We start from the raw sequence: 17,538 nt of genomic DNA on the forward strand, positions 1-17,538 counted from the left end.
TTTTTTTTTTTTAAATATGTCTGCCAGGGATGTATGTGACTAATCTTTGATATTTTCATTAGTCTGTACCAGATGTACTAGCCAATGTTGTTGATGCCCAATGGGGGTAAATAGTTTTTATAACCATCTTTGTTAATAAAATCTGTGCCTGATCATTTTGTTAACACTATTATTGTTATCTCCAAAAGTTGATTCTGTTCATCTGGACATAGCGTTTTTTGGAAGAAACGTTTTGTCACTCATCCAAGTGACTTCTTCAGTCTCAGCTGACTGCAGGTTTCCCCAATCTTATAAACAGTACATTTGCATAATGACTGAAACCAGCCCACTGAAGGAACAATGCGCTGGGAGGTCAGTTCCTTAATCATAATTATGCAAATTCTCATGACCATTGATCAACAATCACTGATCAAAGATCACTGATCAATGGCCATGAGTACCATTCACAGAGAGCTGGGGAATGGCTGCAATCACAGCCTTGTAAGATGGCGAAAGATGTACCCTTAGGCCCCCTCCTCGATTCAGAGATGGTCTTTCCCTTTTCACGTAAATGGCCTCAAACCAGAGTTCCTCCCTGTCCAGGATGTGCACATCCTCATCATTGAAAAAGTGTCCACTGGCCTGTAGGTGTAAATAGACTGCAGAGTCCTGGCCTGACAAGGTAGCTCTTCTGTGTTGTGCCATCCGCTTCGCCAGAGGTTGTTTGTTTCCCACGATGTATAAATCCTGGCAATCCTCATGGCACTTAACAGCGTACACTATGTTACTCTGTGTTGGGGGACCCGATCCTTGGGGTGGACCAATTTTTGGCGCAGCGTGTTTTGGGGTTTAAAAGCCACAGAGACCCAGTGTTTAGAAAAAATGCGTCTCAACTGCTCCGATAATCCTGACACATATGGGATCACTACAGGTTTTCGCTTGGGCAGCGGTTGTCCTTCTCTCCTGGATCGGCTGGAGCTTTCTTTAGGTGCCTTTTCAGCTTTTACAAAAGTTCAGCTGGGATAACCACATTTACTCAGGGCCTTTTTGATGTGCTGTTCTTCTGCTTCCCTGGCTGCTGTGTCTGTGGGGATGGTGTTCGCTCTGTGTTGTAGCATCCTGATGACACCCAGTTTGTGCTCCAGTGGATGATGAGAGTCAAACCTTAAATACTGATCCGTATTCTGCTGCCCGTATTATTACTAGGACTTCCTCTACCCACCACATCTCCCCAATCCTGAAGCAGCTTCACTGGCTCCCGGTTAAATTTCGCATCCATTTTTAAAATAATCCTTTATACATTTAAGGCTATTCATTCTCTCTCTCCACCATACCTCTCCGATTTAGTACAGATGTACCTCCCATCCCGGTGCCTCAGATCTTCATCTTCTCTTTCTCTCTCCGTTCCTTCCGCTCGTCTGATCACAATGGGGGGCAGGGCTTTTAGTTGCTCTGCCCCTCGACTTTGGAATTCCTTACCCCCTGACCTCAGAAACATTACTTCATTCCCTCTTTTTAAGTCCACCCTCAAAACTCATCTGTTTAAAATTGCTTATGTTTAAACCACTGTATGCTCTTAACTTTTATCTGTTGTTTTTATTATTATTGTGTATATTTTCAGTTTTTGTGTTTTTATCTGTTGTACAGTGTCCTTGGGTGCTTTGAAAGGTGCTATTTTTAAATAAAATGTATTATTATTATTATTATTATGTGTAGGTTTACGGTAAACGCCAGCTTTTAGATGTCCCCCATTACTGATGGAAATCTCACAGTCTAAGAAGGCTAGCCTGCCACTTTTCATATCCTCCCTGGTGAATTTGATGTGTCAGTCCACCGAGTCAATGTGATCCGTGAAATGTAGTACATCCTGAGATTTGATTTTCAGCCAGGTGTCATCCACATATCTGAACCAATGGCTTGGTTGTGTTCCAGGGTAGGATAGCAAAGCCCTCTTTTCCACTTCTTCCATGTACAAATTGGTCACGATGGGTGAAACTGGGGAGCCCATGGCACACCCATGTTTCTGCCTGTAGAACTGACCCTTGTATGTGAAGTAGGTGGAATGAAGACACAGTTCCAAAAGCCAACACTCTTGGTTGATGCTGAGAGTGGTCCTGTTGCTGAGGTTGCTCTTACGAACTACCTCCAACGCTTCCGTGACTGGGATGCAAGTGAAGAGAGATGTAACGTCGTACGAGACCATGGTTTCATCTGCCTCCATAATGACATCTCTCACCTCAACAAAATCCAGGGTGTTCTGGATGTGGTGTTCAGAGCTGCCCACCAGTGGGTTGAGGTTTGAAGCCAGAAACTTGGAGATGTTATAGGTGACAGAGTTGATCATGCAGACAATCGGTCTTAAAGGTGCACCCTGTTTATGTATTTTTGGTAAACCATACAGACTTGGTGTAGACTCCCCTGGGTACAGCCTGTGGTATGAGGTCCGGTCAATAGCCTTGTCTTGTTCTAACTGCTTCAGACAGTCTATCACCCTCTTCCTGTAGCCACTTCCTGGGTCTCGTTTCAGGGGCTCATAAGTATTTTCATCACTGAATAGTGACAAAATTTTTTCATGATAGTCTTTCTGGTTTAGCAATACTGTGCACCTACTCTTGTCTGCCGGAAGGATGATAATGTTGTTGCCATCACTAAGTGATGTGAGGGCCTTCCTCTCCTCCATGGTGATGTTGGATGCTGGGGGCTTTGCACTGCTGAGACAGGCCGAAACTTTCGTCCATAGTTGCTCTGCTTCCACTTCTGCAATAGTGTTGTTACAAATTGCTGTTTCTGTGGCTGTGATCAGCTCCACTAGCGGGATTTGTCTCGGTGTGACAGCAAAATTCAACCCTTTAGCAAGGATGTTTTTCTCTGTTTGGGTGAGCTGTCTGTCAGACAAATTCTTCACCCACTTGTCCACATCCTCTGTGTCGCATCCTTGTCTCTTTTGACCACTGAGGACACTCTCCGTATTTTGTGGTGGTTTCCAACGTACAACAAGTAAATCAAACTTCCTTTGTTGCCTGGTCTTAGACTTCTTGTGCTGTGCTAGACGAGCCTTCTCAGTAAAGTCAAACAGCTTTTTAAGAGTATTCTCATCTAAAAGCATAGTCAGTCTCTGTCGGATCCAATCCTCTTGACATTTTAGCATGTCGATGGTAACATTTATTTGCTTCACCCGTTCATTAAGCAACTGATGCTGTGCCTTCTGGAGGATTTTTGTTTCCCGGAAGCCTTTAACTGAAGAGCTCATTTGTAGACTTTTAGGAGTAATCCTGTTTTGTCGGCATCTGAGGCTGAATCTCAGGTGGCTCCTGTAGTCCGCCATCTTACGTGCTGTTTGCTCATACTGACGTACAAGCTTTAGGCAGTCCTTGCCAAAGTGGGTTACAACATCTTGATGCATTCTCAATCATCCAGGGAAGTAACTCTCCAAAAGTTGATTCTGTTCATCTGGACATAGCGTTTTGTGGGAGAAACGTTTTGTCACTCATCCAAGTGACTTCTTCAGTCTCAGCTGTTAGATTTTTTTTTTTTTTTAATAAAGGCGAAAGAATGAGATTCTGGATGCAAACAGTGGAATGGAAAAAGCTTATTTCCATTCCACCGTTTGCATCCGCAAAGGGTGGATGTGCTCTTTATTAGCAATAGGGTGAGGAGTTCAGTCATTTAGGAGGGTCAGAGTAGAGCTGCTACTCCTCCACATCGAAATGAGCCTCTGAAGCAGTCACCTCCCTGGTAAGGTGTTCTGGCCGGGCATGTCCTACCAGCAGGAAGTTGTAAAATGGAGGCAGTGAACAAAGTATCAGGGCCACACTTGCTTGTGTAGTTGTTAGTCTGTGAGCCGCAAAGGAGAGCAGTGTCCTAACATGCAATGAGCTGAAGTGAAACCGAGTGTTTTACTTTTGGGTGAACAGTACACAGTCTGAGGGAACGAGAGAGAATGTAGTCAAGACCAGCCAAAAAATTATATAGCTGTACACAAAATCACCAATGTGAAATTGACACTGTTAAATGTAACATTTTTCAAAGTGTCTGTGTCCACTCTTTTTAGTGTTAAATCAGCACTTTTCAAAGTGTTATTTTAACGCTGTACAGAGTTAAAGATTAACCCTGACTAATACTAAGCAGTGTTAACAATATTCTACACTGGTGTTAAGTGTTTAAAAAATGGCACAGAATTGGCTGAATTAAATGGCTAATGAACTAATCATTTTATTCAGGTGTGTTGGCCCAGGGTGATATCTAAAACTTGCAGGACACTGGCCCTGGAGGCCTGGAGTTCCCCCACCCCTGCCTTAGATGTTGGAGTCTCATACTACAGAATAAGAATTAAGACACAGGTGTCGAACTCCAGGCCTTGAGGGCCGGTGTCCTGCAGGTTTTAAATGTGTCCTTGATCCAAGGGAGCTGATTTAAATGGCTGTCCAGACATTGGGTCACATAGTTAAGACTGAAGCATTAATTATTGGTAGGACTTCTTTGAACAGTCTTGTATGAATAGGGTCTAAAAGACACTTTGATGGTTTGGAGGAAGCAATTACCTCCTTTATTTATAATTACCTCCAATTATTCTTGAAAAGGTAGTTTACAGCCAAATAATGGTCTTCCTGGAAAAGCAAAATGTGTTAGAGGTTTTCCAATCTGGTTTTAAACCCTTTCATAGCACTGAATCAGCCCTTTTAAAAGTTTTTAATGACATATTTTTAGCGACTGATGCTGGGGACTGTGTTGTTCTTGTGCTTTTAGATTTGACAGCTGCGTTTGATACCGTGGATTATGCCATTTTATTCTCTCGTTTGGAGCACTGGGTGGGCATTAGGGGCACAGCACTGGAGTGGTTCAGGTCCTACTTGGCGGGGCGAACTTTTTGTGTCAGCCTCGGTGACTATGTGTCGTCCTCCGCTCTCCTCTTGTGTGGTGTCCCACAGGGCTCAGTTCTAGGCCCCCTCCTCTTCTCTTTATATCTGCTTCCTCTTGGTTCTGTACTGAGAAAGCACGGCATTGCTTTCCACTTTTATGCTGATGACTGTCAGATCTATGTCCCTCTAAAGAAAAAAGGCAGATACCTTACACAGCCATTACTTCAGTGTCTCGATGACATTAAGCCTTGGATGTCTGTTAACTTTTCAAAATTCAATGATAAAAAGACAGAGGTGATGGTTTTTGGTAGCCCCACTGAGACCCCCAATGTGTATGTAGATTCCCTGGCCCAGTATGTTAAGCCAACTGTCACAAACCTGGGGGTCAAAGTGGACTGTGATCTGAAGTTTAACAATCAAATTAAGGCAGTGGTAAAATCTAGCTTCTTTCACCTCAGGCAGCTGGCAAAAATAAAGCCAATTCTTTCGCGGCAGCACTTTGAGACAGTGATCCACGCCTTTGTTAGCACTTGGCTGGATTACTGTAATGCACTTTATATTGGGGTCAGTGCATCATATATTAGTCATCTACAGAGGGTGCAAAATGCCGCAGCTCGTCTTTTAACTGGCACTCGAAAGTTTGAGCACATTTCCCCTGTTTTAGCTTCACTTCACTGGCTGCCCATTTCTTTTAGGATTCATTTTAAAATTATTTTATTTACTTTTAAAGCTCTCCATGGCCTAGCCCCATCTTATCTCTCTGAGCTGCTACAGCCTTATACACCCACCCGCTCTCTCAGATCAGCTGATCAGCTGCTCCTGAAGATACCCAGGACTGGGTGTAAACTTAGAGGAGATCGTGCTTTTGCTGTAGCAGCTCCAAAACTGTGGAACGAGCTTCCTTTAGAGATCAGACAGGCCAGTTCTTTATCTGTTTTTAAGTCACTCTTGAAAACCCACCTCTTTACCCTGGCCTTTGACGCCACGTGAGATGTTGGTTTTTATTTTTATTTTTATTTCAGTTGTTTTTAGGTGATTCGATGCTGTTTTATCTTGTTTTTGTTTTAATATAGGGCTGTTTTAATTTTATGTTTTATGTGTTTTATTTATTTATTTTGCTGTCTTCTGTTATTCTATTGTTTTAACTTATTTTCTGTACAGCACTTTGTTCCTGTGCTGGGTATTTTAAAGTGCTTTATAAATAAAATTGGATTGGATATAAGAATTCTATAAAAATAACAATAGTAGCAAATAGAAAAACAATATATTTTTGTTAAACTGACCAGAGGTCAAGTCAGTGAGTAAGCATATTGGAAGTTCTGAGTTTGCTTAAATCGAGAGGGTTTTTCTAATTGAAAATTTTCTAATTGATTGCATTAACAATTTAAAAGAAATTTAGAGCTACTTCCCTAGCCAATCATAAGTAACTATGAATGTTAGGCATGCTGTGCATTGCAGTACTTTGATTTTGGCTACCTCTGCTAAGGAAAAACTCTGATTATTCTGATAATAATTTTCGACACAAACTCAATTAAATGGTATATGGACTAGAGAGCAACTTGGGGTTAGTATCTTGCCCGAGGGTATTTGGCATGCAGACTGGAGTAGCCAGGGATTGCAACACAAATCTTTCGATTACTAGATGCTCTGCTCTACATATACTATTATTATACTATTATGTACTTAGTTATGTTATGGAGAGTCAAGTGGCACCACAATGAATGGCCCAGTAAAATGCTAAAATGCACAATTTAAATGTACAACAGCTGCTGGCAAAGACAACAACGTTATAACATTCACACATAGCTCCTTTAAATATTTCTAAGTGGTGCTTCTGAAAAAAGGTAATGCAATAAATTACAGAAGGTGTGTTTTTGGAAATCATTATTTCTAAAAGTCTGTTTCTGGATCGGTTTTACTGGATTACTGATGGACTGTTGGTAGCTAGACTTAAGTGTAGCAAAAGTCATTATACTAAAACTTATCTGCACACAATAGTCTTGAGGCATTGTGTGTGTATGTGTGTACTCTGTGCACTGCTGAAAGAAGTGTGGGCTGCCTCCTCCACTGATCCTTGTTAGCAAAGGTTGTATAGCCATAGCCCATACTGTGTTATATCCACTCTTTGTCTCCTCTTCCATCAAAATGAGTGAGTAGGGGGAGGTAGTGCAATGGCCCAATCCACCAAGGGAAAAGTTTTACCCAGACAGTTTTCTCTCCCTGGCGCTCTCTGCAATAGTGTAATATCTATGATGGATAGGTTTGTCAAAGTCCTTGCAAGTTGAGCATGCGGACATGACTGGATCACAGAAGTGTCTTTTTTTTAAAATTTTATTTATTTATTTTTCTTCATTGTTTCATCGGCTTGAGATGATTCCTTTTGGCATAAGAACACATGCCTCTTTTGTACTCACTGTACTAAAGTCTAGAAAGAAATCGGTTGGTGCAGCGTCCCATGTGCTGGTTCATATTTATGGCTCATAACTGTTTTGGTTTTTTTGTTTTGTTTTTTTTAGCATACTGTTAGACTGTGAATGCTTTCATTTGTGGGGTGACCGTGGCTCAGGGGGTTGGGAAGCTCGTCTTGTAACCGGAAGGTTGCCGGTTCGATCCCTAGCTCTGTCTGTCTTGGTCGTTGTGTCCTTGGGCAAGACACTTCACCTACCGCCTACTGGTGATTGCCAGAGGGGCCGATGGCGCGATATAGCAGCCTCGCTTCTGTCAGTCTGCCTCGGGGTAGCTGTGGCTACAACTATAGCTTGCCTCCACCAGTGTGTGAGAGTGAATGAATAGTTTATAAAGTTATAAATAGTTTATTAATTATAAAGCGCTTTGAGGGTCTCGAAAAGCGCTATATAAATGCAATCCATTATTATTATTATTATTATTATTATTATTATTATTATTATTATTATTATTATTCCTCAATTTCAGTTAAATTCAGTTTTAACCTGAAGAAACCTCTGGCAGAACCAGGCTGAGTCAGGGGCAGCCATCTACCATGACCGGTTGGTGCTATAGGAAGGGAGACAGGACAAAGATATGCTATGGAAGAGAGCCAGAGATTAATGATAACTAATGATTAAATGCAGAGAAGTGTGTAACCAAACAGTGAGTGAAACAGAAGCAATCAGTGCATCATGGGAAGTCTCCCAGGAACCTAGGTTTATTGCAGCACAACTAAGGATTGAGTGTCAACTAAATTATATGCTTTTTCTATAAGTGGAGATATTTTATCTGAATTTCACTCACTCTTCATTCACGCCCCTTTTAGTCTTCAGTGTGTGTGTGTGTGTGTGTGTGTATGTATGTATGTATATATGTGTGTATGTATATATGTGTGTATGTGTGTGTATATATATATATATATCCCCCCTTCACTAATACCCGCTGTTCTCATTTTCATGCGAACACTATACGATGTCAAACAACTCTAAAAGCGTTTCTAAGAGCATAGATCCTACTCACCTGTTCAGCTGGTCATCATGAATTTCTTGTCCCTCACCCCATCAGACTAAGATCTCAGTCCTTCTTTATCAGATATCTTTCAAGCAGTCCAGGAATCCCAAACTCCCATTTCTAAATGTCATAGTGGAGCCACCACAGAGAGACTGATCGCCGCTCGCTGCATAGGGAACCTTCCAGTAGTCATTCTTGCCACTTGGCAATCCAGTCTACTATATCCAAACCTCAGAATTCCTCTCTCCGCTCCATTTAGCAATACAGCAACTCTGGTCGCTCGCTATCCCTGTGAAATCATAACCTCCCAACTTCGATTATAGGAAGATCAACCACCAGCAAAACTTCACGGCGCAGCTCCACTCTTTATCACTCTAAGATGGTGCTCCAGCCCTGTAGAGCTTCCCAAAAATCTGATTCATCACAAAGCCTAACTCCAAAGATATGCGGCTGTTTCCACACCCCAGAAGGGTCTCCCGAAGACGTCCTCCCCCCAGATTTCAGACTGGACTGTAGCCTGTCTTAAATAAGTTTAAAAGAGAAAGGTATTCAATTTCACTGGTCCGACAAGAAGACAAAGCTTATTACAATTCTTTTTAACTTCTCAATGCTCCAACATCGATACAACAAACATAAATAATCCACTTTTGGGCATAAATGAAGACAACGCCTCCAACAGTGAAGCTTTCCGCATCTTGCACTCCCACCCATCAGCCAGCAAAAGCCACATCCAGCCACCATTTCGCATGTTCCCGGAAGGGAAATACCAGTTCTGTCTTCAGCTCCTATTTAGTGCTTCTCCACGCTAGGCACTGGGTTGCCAGTTCTGCGGTCTTCCATCCCTCCTTTGCAAGTCACCTCAGCAAATCTTCATGGCACCGGGTTGCCAGTTCCACTCACCTCGGCTTCTCTTTACAATACTTTAGCTAAAATTCATGCAACTGGGTATTCAACTATTCATGCTTCTAACCCAGAACCTTTTCTTCCTCCTTGTCGGAGCAGCACATGGCCAAGTTTTATAGCCCAGGCCCCTTCTTTTCTCTTCCACTCTAATATTATTCAGTTTTGCTGGCCTCAGCAATTCCTCCTCCTAACCCACCAGCTCCAAAACCTTCCCCAATATCCACTCACCTTCGGCAACAAATCATTGCTGCAATCAAAATACTTCACAGCCCATACACGGTACATCTGCTCTTACCTAGTTGGCTTCAGCCTCCACACCAGAAATTTCTAAACCTACAGCATCTATTCCTTGCATGCCTTTGCCATATGGTACACAAGGACAGACCCATTATGCAGCTAGGTGGCCGCACTATTTGCAACAATTACAGCGATTCCTTTTGCTTCATGTCTCAGTGCCACTATCTCCACTCCTTCTCCTTCCTTCTTGTGGCGGCGGCCTTTCCCACCCAGCATGCCCCCACAACCACCGCAAGAAATGACTAGCATTAAAAGAAGCCTTAGTAAATCACCCTAACCCAGATTTTGTCAACTTTTTAGTAAAAGATTTTTCAGGTTTTCACCCAGGATTGTCACCCAGCCATCAGTCTCTTGTACCTGTAAAAATCTCTAGTCAGCTCTCAAAGACCCAGATGCTGTTGACAACCTGCTCGCCAAAGAAGTCTGGGAGGGTTTCATAATTGGACTATAACGCCTTTCCCCCTTTTTTGTATTAGCCCACTGGGCATCACTGAGCATTCAGGGAAAAAGCACATCATCATAGATTTGTCTGCAACTCAAGGTAGTCTTATTCCGAACATAAATTGCCTTATTCTCCGATTTTTCTCTTAAATGCTCAACAGTGAACCATGCCATTTCCCTTGTTAAAATGCAGAGGTGCATGTCTTTCAAAAGCCGACATCACAAGTGCCTTCAAAGTTCTGCAGTTCTTCTGTTCTCATCAAAGGTCTCTAACATCAGGCTCCCATTTTAACCTTTTAGCCTTCTTCAAGTTCCTGTGCTATTCAGAATTGACCTCTTCTTCAAGGAGATTGTCATCCCTACTTAAGCGACTTCCACCCAGTCTTTGAAGACTGGCTCATCTTCTCCTCAAACAGAGGAAAACCAACCAATTGGGCAGCCCCCTTTCGATATTTTAATTCAAAATAATCTTGCCTTTAAGCCACTTTGACTTGCTGACCCATTTCCTCTACCTTAGAAAATCCCAGCACGCATTACCTTCAGACCCTCTCTTCATCACCGAATCCGGCCACATCCCAACATGTCATGGTTTCTTTCACACTTTTGCCAAGTTCTCTCGTTGTCTGGAATTTCTCCTAATCTTGTCTCTGGCCACTCCTTTCACATCAGCGTCATTCTTTGTTCCATCCATCCATTCTCTCCCGCTTATCCTTGTCAGTGCCCCGGGTCTGGAGCCTAACCCAGCTACCATAGGGTAAGAGGCAGGGTACACTGTACAGGTCGCCAGTCTGTCGCAGGACTAACACATAGAGACAGACAACCATTCACATTCACACCCGCATAGAGAGAACCTACACCAGCATGGGGAGAACATGCAAAGCCCTCAGGCAGGTGGTGGAATCAAACTCAGGACCTTCTTGCTGTGAGGCAACAGTGCTAATCACTGTGCAACCGTGCTGCCCATTAATTCTTTGTTGTTAAAAAAAAAAACTACATTAAAAAGTTAGTTTGACTGCAGAAATTACAAGTGGAAGATGAGCCTGGAAGATGGTGGTCGTAAATTTAGATTAAAAGGACGCCTTTCATATAGTGTAACTTGTTTTGACCAGCCACTTGTCTCAGATGATATAACCCTTGCATGTATACACAAAATGCACTTTTTGAGATTTGATAATAGTGATGCTTAAAGTTGGTTGTGGGAAATAGTCCTTTAAAAAACAAAAACAAACCAAATCTCAAAAATGTGATGAAAAAATACTGAAATATTTTTATAACTTACTCCAATCCATGACATGATTTGTTCTGCTGATCTATTTATCTAACTTTTCATCCAATGTTATAATTTTTGTGAATTTCTTTTTCATATTCACCCAGGTCAGTGACAGACCCCAGAGACGGAAAGCGAGTTGCTCTCAAAAAGATGCCTAATGTCTTCCAAAACCTTGTTTCTTGTAAGAGGGTATTTCGTGAGCTGAAGATGCTGTGCTTCTTCAAACATGAGAATGTAAGTACATGACAATGGAGCTTATAGTTTCCTCTAGAAAGGAAAAAGAAATGTTTGCCTGCATGATTGCATTCAGCCTGAAAACAGACCACAGCTTTATCTCTGTTCTCAGGTGCTCTCTGCGCTGGATATACTACAACCTCCACACATTGACTACTTTGAAGAAATGTATCCTTTACTATTGATTTATTCAAAGATTATAACAAGATGCAGGGCCTACAGGAATTATTTTAAAATCAAGTGTATGAAATTGCGGAGAATTGCATAAGAAATTTTCTTTAGGTCACATTGGGGGTGGCTGTAGCTCAGGTAGGGCAGGTCACTTACTAACCGGAAGGTTGGTGGTTCGATCCATGTCTGCCTGCCAAATTATTTTGGGCAAGATACTGTTAAGAGATATATTCTAAAACACTTCTTCAGCAGAGAATCAGAGAGGAGAAACACACAGATTTTCTTGCTAGCAAGGGCAGCCTCCTGAGCTCACACCAAGAGTGAGGCTCCAAGATTCGCAAATGAGAGACTGACTCTTTATTTATACTTCAGTGTGTGTGTGTCAGAGTGTGACCTCATAAACGACTTCCCTTGACCTGCTGGTCTGGAAAGTCCAACAGTTCATCTAAACAAAAGACACTTAGACTAAAACTGGCATAGCTACGTTAATCCTACCGTAAAACAAGGTACGACCTTTTCCCATGCTCCTAGGATGTGGGGGTGAACGCCAGAACACCCTGGAATGTTACAGACTTCCTAGGATGAGACATTCCTTCAATATGCCACCAACTATATACTTCTAAACACAAGTGATTACATGCAGTATTCTACCATATGCAAACTTATATCATTAAAAGATTATACTGACTACTAAGTACAATTTTCCATTGACAGATACTAATCCCAAATTGCTCTTTTATGCACCCATAAGAGTATGAATGCGTGTGAGTGTTAGAAAGCACTTGCAGAAAAAGAGCAAAGAAAAAAATGTAAATGGGTGAATGAGACAAGTTGTGAAAAGTTATAAAAAGCACTTTGATTGCTCATAGTAGAGAAGTGCTCTATAAGAACCAGTCCATTTACCATTAAATAAAACAAAGTATGACTGAGGGTGTATTGAGTGCTGGCCTGATAGATAGCATCATGGCTAAACTGGAAACCTGGACCCTCCATGGCTGATTGCCAAGACTACGTGAGATACCCTCTGTAGGTCTAGTAGAAGGTGTGAATGTAGCACACTCCCTACTGCAACCATCACTGAATCAGCTGATCTGCACCACAGCTGCAGTGATCACAGAGCTTCTTGGCTATAAAATGAACAGTTACAAGGAGCATTACTCTCCGTGGAGAAGGTGACTAGAAGCCAAGAATAAGGTAGCACAGAGCCTGTAAAGAAAGGGGTGCCTAAGAAGTACAGCAGGCTGTCTTGGATACTGCCAAGTAGAGGTATACCAGAGAAACAGAAGGCAGGAGAATAAACCAGCTGTACTGTACTGAACCATCCAAGTGGCAGTGTAACAATGTGAGAACAGGCCCACCAAGAGTGGAGACGGAGCAAGACTGGAAGAGCATATGGGAGAAGGATGCAACCCATAACAATAAGGCTCAGTTGATAGTAAATCTTAAAGCCGACCACAGCAATCTCCCTGAACAGGGTCCGGTAGTCATCACAGGAAAGGGTCTCCAGTATGTAGATATGAACAGTACCTGGTCCTGACATGATTCACACATACTGGCTGAAGAAGCTGACTGCACTCCATGAGCATCTGACAGCACTAATGGACCAGCTGCTAGTAGATGAGATATGTGGATTGGCTAACTGAAGCCCAGTCTGTCCAGATCCCCACAGTTGGATATTTTACAAGAAAGCCTATGACTCAACGCCCGACAAATGAATCACGGAACTATATAAAATCAACAGGGCCATAAGAGCCTTTGTCAGGAATTCAATGGGGATGTGGCAAACACTAGAGGCCAACTTCAAGCCAGTGGCACAAGTCAACATTAAGTGCGGGATTTACAAAGGAGATGCTCTGTCCCTATTGCTGTTCTGCATAGGCTTGAAGCCCCTCAGTGAGATCACTGACAAGACTGGCTATGGATACCAACTACACAATCCACCAGTCACCAGGTAGCTCCGCTGCATAGATGACATCAACCTTTATGCCAGGTATGGACAGAAAAACTGGTGATGGTTAACTAACCAGATATAGTAGTGGTGGAAAAGCAGAAGAAGATGGCCATAGTGATAGATGTAGCTATACCGAATAATGGTAACATCGGGAACAGGGAATACGAGAAGCTCAAAGTACTAAAGGTTGAGGGAAGGACTTGATGTGAAGGAAACAGTGGTCCCAGTGGAAACTGGAGCACTCATTGCAGTGACCCCTACACTGGGCGGGAGGCTCCAGCAAATTACAGGAACAACATCCATGATCTCTGTCTACAATAGCGCAGTCCTAGGAACAGCAAGGAACTGTAGGGGACTCTGAAGCTCTGGTAGAAGACCTGAGTTTGAAGGATAATGACCGTCCAGAGGGCGAGAGGGGAATCACAATCACAGTGGTCACTGAGATGCCAAGTAACGACTCTCAGCCTTTGAAAGCCGCTTGAAGAGGTATACCAGAGAGACAAAATCAGCTGTACTCCCCTAAACCATCCAAGGTGCATTCTCAGTGGCAGGGGGAAAGCCCGACCAAGTCTGGAAAAGCAGCAATACTGGAAGATCATATGAGAGGAGGATGCAATCCATAACAGCAATGCTCAGTGGCTAGTGGAGCTAAGAGCAGACAGCAGCAGTGGAAGAGCATATTAACTCGAAGGGTGGTGGTTCGACTTCGGCTTCCTCCCACCGTCCAAAGACATGCAGCTTATGGGGATAGGTTAATTGGATAATCTAAATTGCCACTAGGTGTGAATGTGCGATTGAATGTGAGTGTGAATGGTTGTCTGTCCCTGTGTGTTAGCCCTGCGACAGACTGGCGACCTGTCCAGGGTGTACCCTGCCTCTCGCCCTATGACAGCTGGGATAGGCTCCAGCGCCCCCCGCGACCCTGAAAAAGGATAAGCGGAAGCGAATGGATGGATGGATGGATGGTGGTGGTTCGATTCCCATCTGCTCCAGTCTGCCTGCCAAATTATTTTGGGCAAGATACTAACCGCAAGTTGCTCTCATAGGAGTATGAAAGTGTTTGAGTGTTAGAAAGCACTTACAGAAAAAGAGCAAAGAAAAATCATGACGAGTCGGACTGCACCGGGCCCTGACATGATTAGTGCCTACAGGCTAAAGAAGCTAACTGTACACCATAAGCTGTTAACCCCACAAATGAACCAGCTGCTAATAATGGCACACACCCAGAATGGCTAATTGAAGGTCTGACAGTCCTGAATCTCATGGATCCCCAGAAGGGACTGGTCCTGTCTAACTACTGGTCAATAACCAGCCTCAGCACAAGATGTAAAGTGCTGGTCCTCATAGTGGCTAAAACGAACGGGCACATAAAGTCACACAGGATCTTAGCTTGCCCATTCTCAACCAATCTCAGGGGCATATTCCATTTGGATTTTGGGACTTCCAGGCCATACTAAGCACGGATATTCCTGTATACTATGTCAGCATATATGCCCTACGTACTAGCATCTTGTACCATGCTGTTATGTGCTGGATTGTCTCTTTTGCGCTGCCTGCACCTAGTGTCTTGCCTGGTGTGGTAGAGCACCAACACTGTGGATCTTGTGCTCAGAGCTTATTCCTGTGCTGCCATTATTAGTGCCTCTGTGCTGTCTTTCAGTCCAGCTTTGTCAAGGCATTGATGTTACTTGATATCAGCCACTTTTTCTATTTTACAGTGGTACATATGCTGTGCAGGGGCCTGTCCTTCTTTGATGGTCCCACTTCTTGCTCCTCTTCTTTTTCGGGTTTCTGTTGTCTCAGATACTGACTCACATGAGCAGTTTTGCCCATCTTCCTGACTCATGGATCTTTGTTGTTTCATCCTGGATAGTGGTTCTGACATTCACTAAGCCTCAGCCTCCTTCCTCACGCTTAGCATATAGTCTCAGGGTGCTGGACTTGGGGTAAAATGCTCCATGCATGGTAAGGAGCTTTCTTTTGCCTTTGCCCTTGGCTTCTATCTCTTTCTTTGGCTAGCTTATTTTCCCAATTGGGGTATCTGATCAAAGGCAGGATCTTGTTCTTGCCATTCTGCTGACTCCTCAGGACTTGTCTTACTTTCTGCAGGTACTTGGTGGTTGCAGATTTTGTAGCGGCCTCTTCATGGCTCCCATTTGCCTGTGGGATTAGGTACTTGTAGCTGTCCTTGATGTCTGCAATGTTGCCTCCTGGTAGTACAATCCCCTCAGTTTTGACTACTATCCCTTTCTTTGTTACATTTTGTTTCACTGACTACACTTCTCCAGTCCTAATGACACTGGAATGTCGTTGCTGCAGATCCTAGTGGTATGGATCAGTGAATCGATGTCTTGTTCACTCCTGGCATGCAGCTTGAGGTCATCCATGTGGAGCAGGTGGCTGATGATTGCTCAATTTCTTAATCAGTATCCATAGCCAGTCTTGTCAAATATCGCACTGAGGGGTTTCAAGCCTATGTAGAACAGCAGTGGTGACAGATTATCTCTTGTGCTATTGTGTTGTTTGCCACTTCTTGATGAATGTTCTTAGGGTTTTGTTGATCTTATATATTTCTAGGCATTCTGGGATCCATGTGTAGGGCATTGAATCATAGGCTTTCTTGTAATGAGTCCAGGGGGTGCACATATTGTTCAGTCTAGTCTTACAGTCTTGAGTGACTGCTCCATCTACCAGTAGCTGTTGTTTTACCCCTCTGATGTTCCTGCCAGTTCCATTCTGTGCCCCACTCATGTATTGAACTATGTGCCTGTTCATCTTAGCCGCTACGATGCCTGACAGTTGCTTCCATGTTGTACTGAGGCAGGTTATTGGCTGATAGTTGTACTAGACCGGTGCCTTCTGGGGATGCTTGGGCATCAGGTTTGTCCAGGCTTCAGTTAGCCATTCTGAGTGCATTTCGCCCATTTGCAGCTGCTTAATTTATGTTGCCAGATGCTCAGAGGCCCTTTCTATGACGTCTGCCACTGCCACTCTTGGCTCCACCAGCCTCTGAGCATTGTTGATATGGGTTACGTCTTTCTCCCACATGCATTTTCAGAGGTACTGTTTCCAGCCTCAGTGGGGCTGTTCTCATATTGTTACCCTGCTACTGAGAATACACCTTGGATGGAGTGGAGTATACCAGCTGTACTTCATGGAGTGGAGTATACCAGCTGTACTCCACTCCATGGAGTACAGCTGGTTTATTCTCCTGGCTTCTAGCTCTCTGGTATACCACTTCAAATGCACCTTGAAGAGATAGTATACCTTGCCAGCAGCAGGCCAAAGCCTGTGAGTCTTTGTTTGGCAGGTTCTAAGGCCTGAGTTATGGGCAGCTTGCAGTACTTCTTAAGCATCCCTTTCTTCATAATAATTTTCTGCATCTTATTTATATTTAAACCAGTGTCTGACCCTGTATGTGTGGGGCCATTAACATGTTCCCTAACGTTAAAAGACTCTGTAAAGCTGTGTTACAGGATACATCATCATCAATCAACTTGTACGTTTGAAATTAGGAGGAGACACAATTCCTAGGAGGCTTGCACCAGGAAAGGTATCCAGCGTAAAAATCTACTAAATCAAAATACCTGTGGTAACCCCCTTTAAAAAATTTATTTTTTTTTTTGGTTATTCTGATTTCTGGAATTCATGGGAATTCTTTTTGCCCATCTCCCCAAGATGGAAATATGGTAAGGCCTTATGGCTACGCAGAAAACAAGTGTGAATTAAGTTTAGTGAATTTTATCAAGTTTTGGTAACTGAAGGTATTTACACTCTGCAATGATCTGTTGTGTAATGCTTTTTCATTCCAAATACCCATACTTTATGTGAAAGAAGATGCCAGTTTACATTTTCATTTCTAGAATGCTGCTAGTGATTAACATAAGATAACTGGAAAGGTAAGAAAACAATGCAGTGATGCTGATGCCTAAACTCTATCTTAGAAAATAAAGCACATCTTTGTTATAACTATA

At 43.0% G+C, this 17,538-nt stretch overlaps 1 protein-coding gene across 1 annotated transcript in view; it reads left to right on the forward strand.

Annotated features, from left to right (window-relative positions):
* nlk2 (nemo-like kinase, type 2) overlaps positions 1-17,538 on the forward strand; it is a 54,437-nt gene that overhangs the window by 2,919 nt on the left and 33,980 nt on the right. The window contains exons 2-3 of the mRNA XM_006799283.3: positions 11,313-11,442; positions 11,555-11,610. Coding sequence (XP_006799346.2) covers positions 11,313-11,442; positions 11,555-11,610 — 186 coding nt within the window. The remainder of the gene's footprint in view (positions 1-11,312; positions 11,443-11,554; positions 11,611-17,538) is intronic.

This window comes from Neolamprologus brichardi, chromosome 1, assembly GCF_056152115.1.
Source record: "Neolamprologus brichardi isolate AB-2024 chromosome 1, ASM5615211v1, whole genome shotgun sequence".
NCBI lineage: Eukaryota > Metazoa > Chordata > Actinopteri > Cichliformes > Cichlidae > Neolamprologus > Neolamprologus brichardi.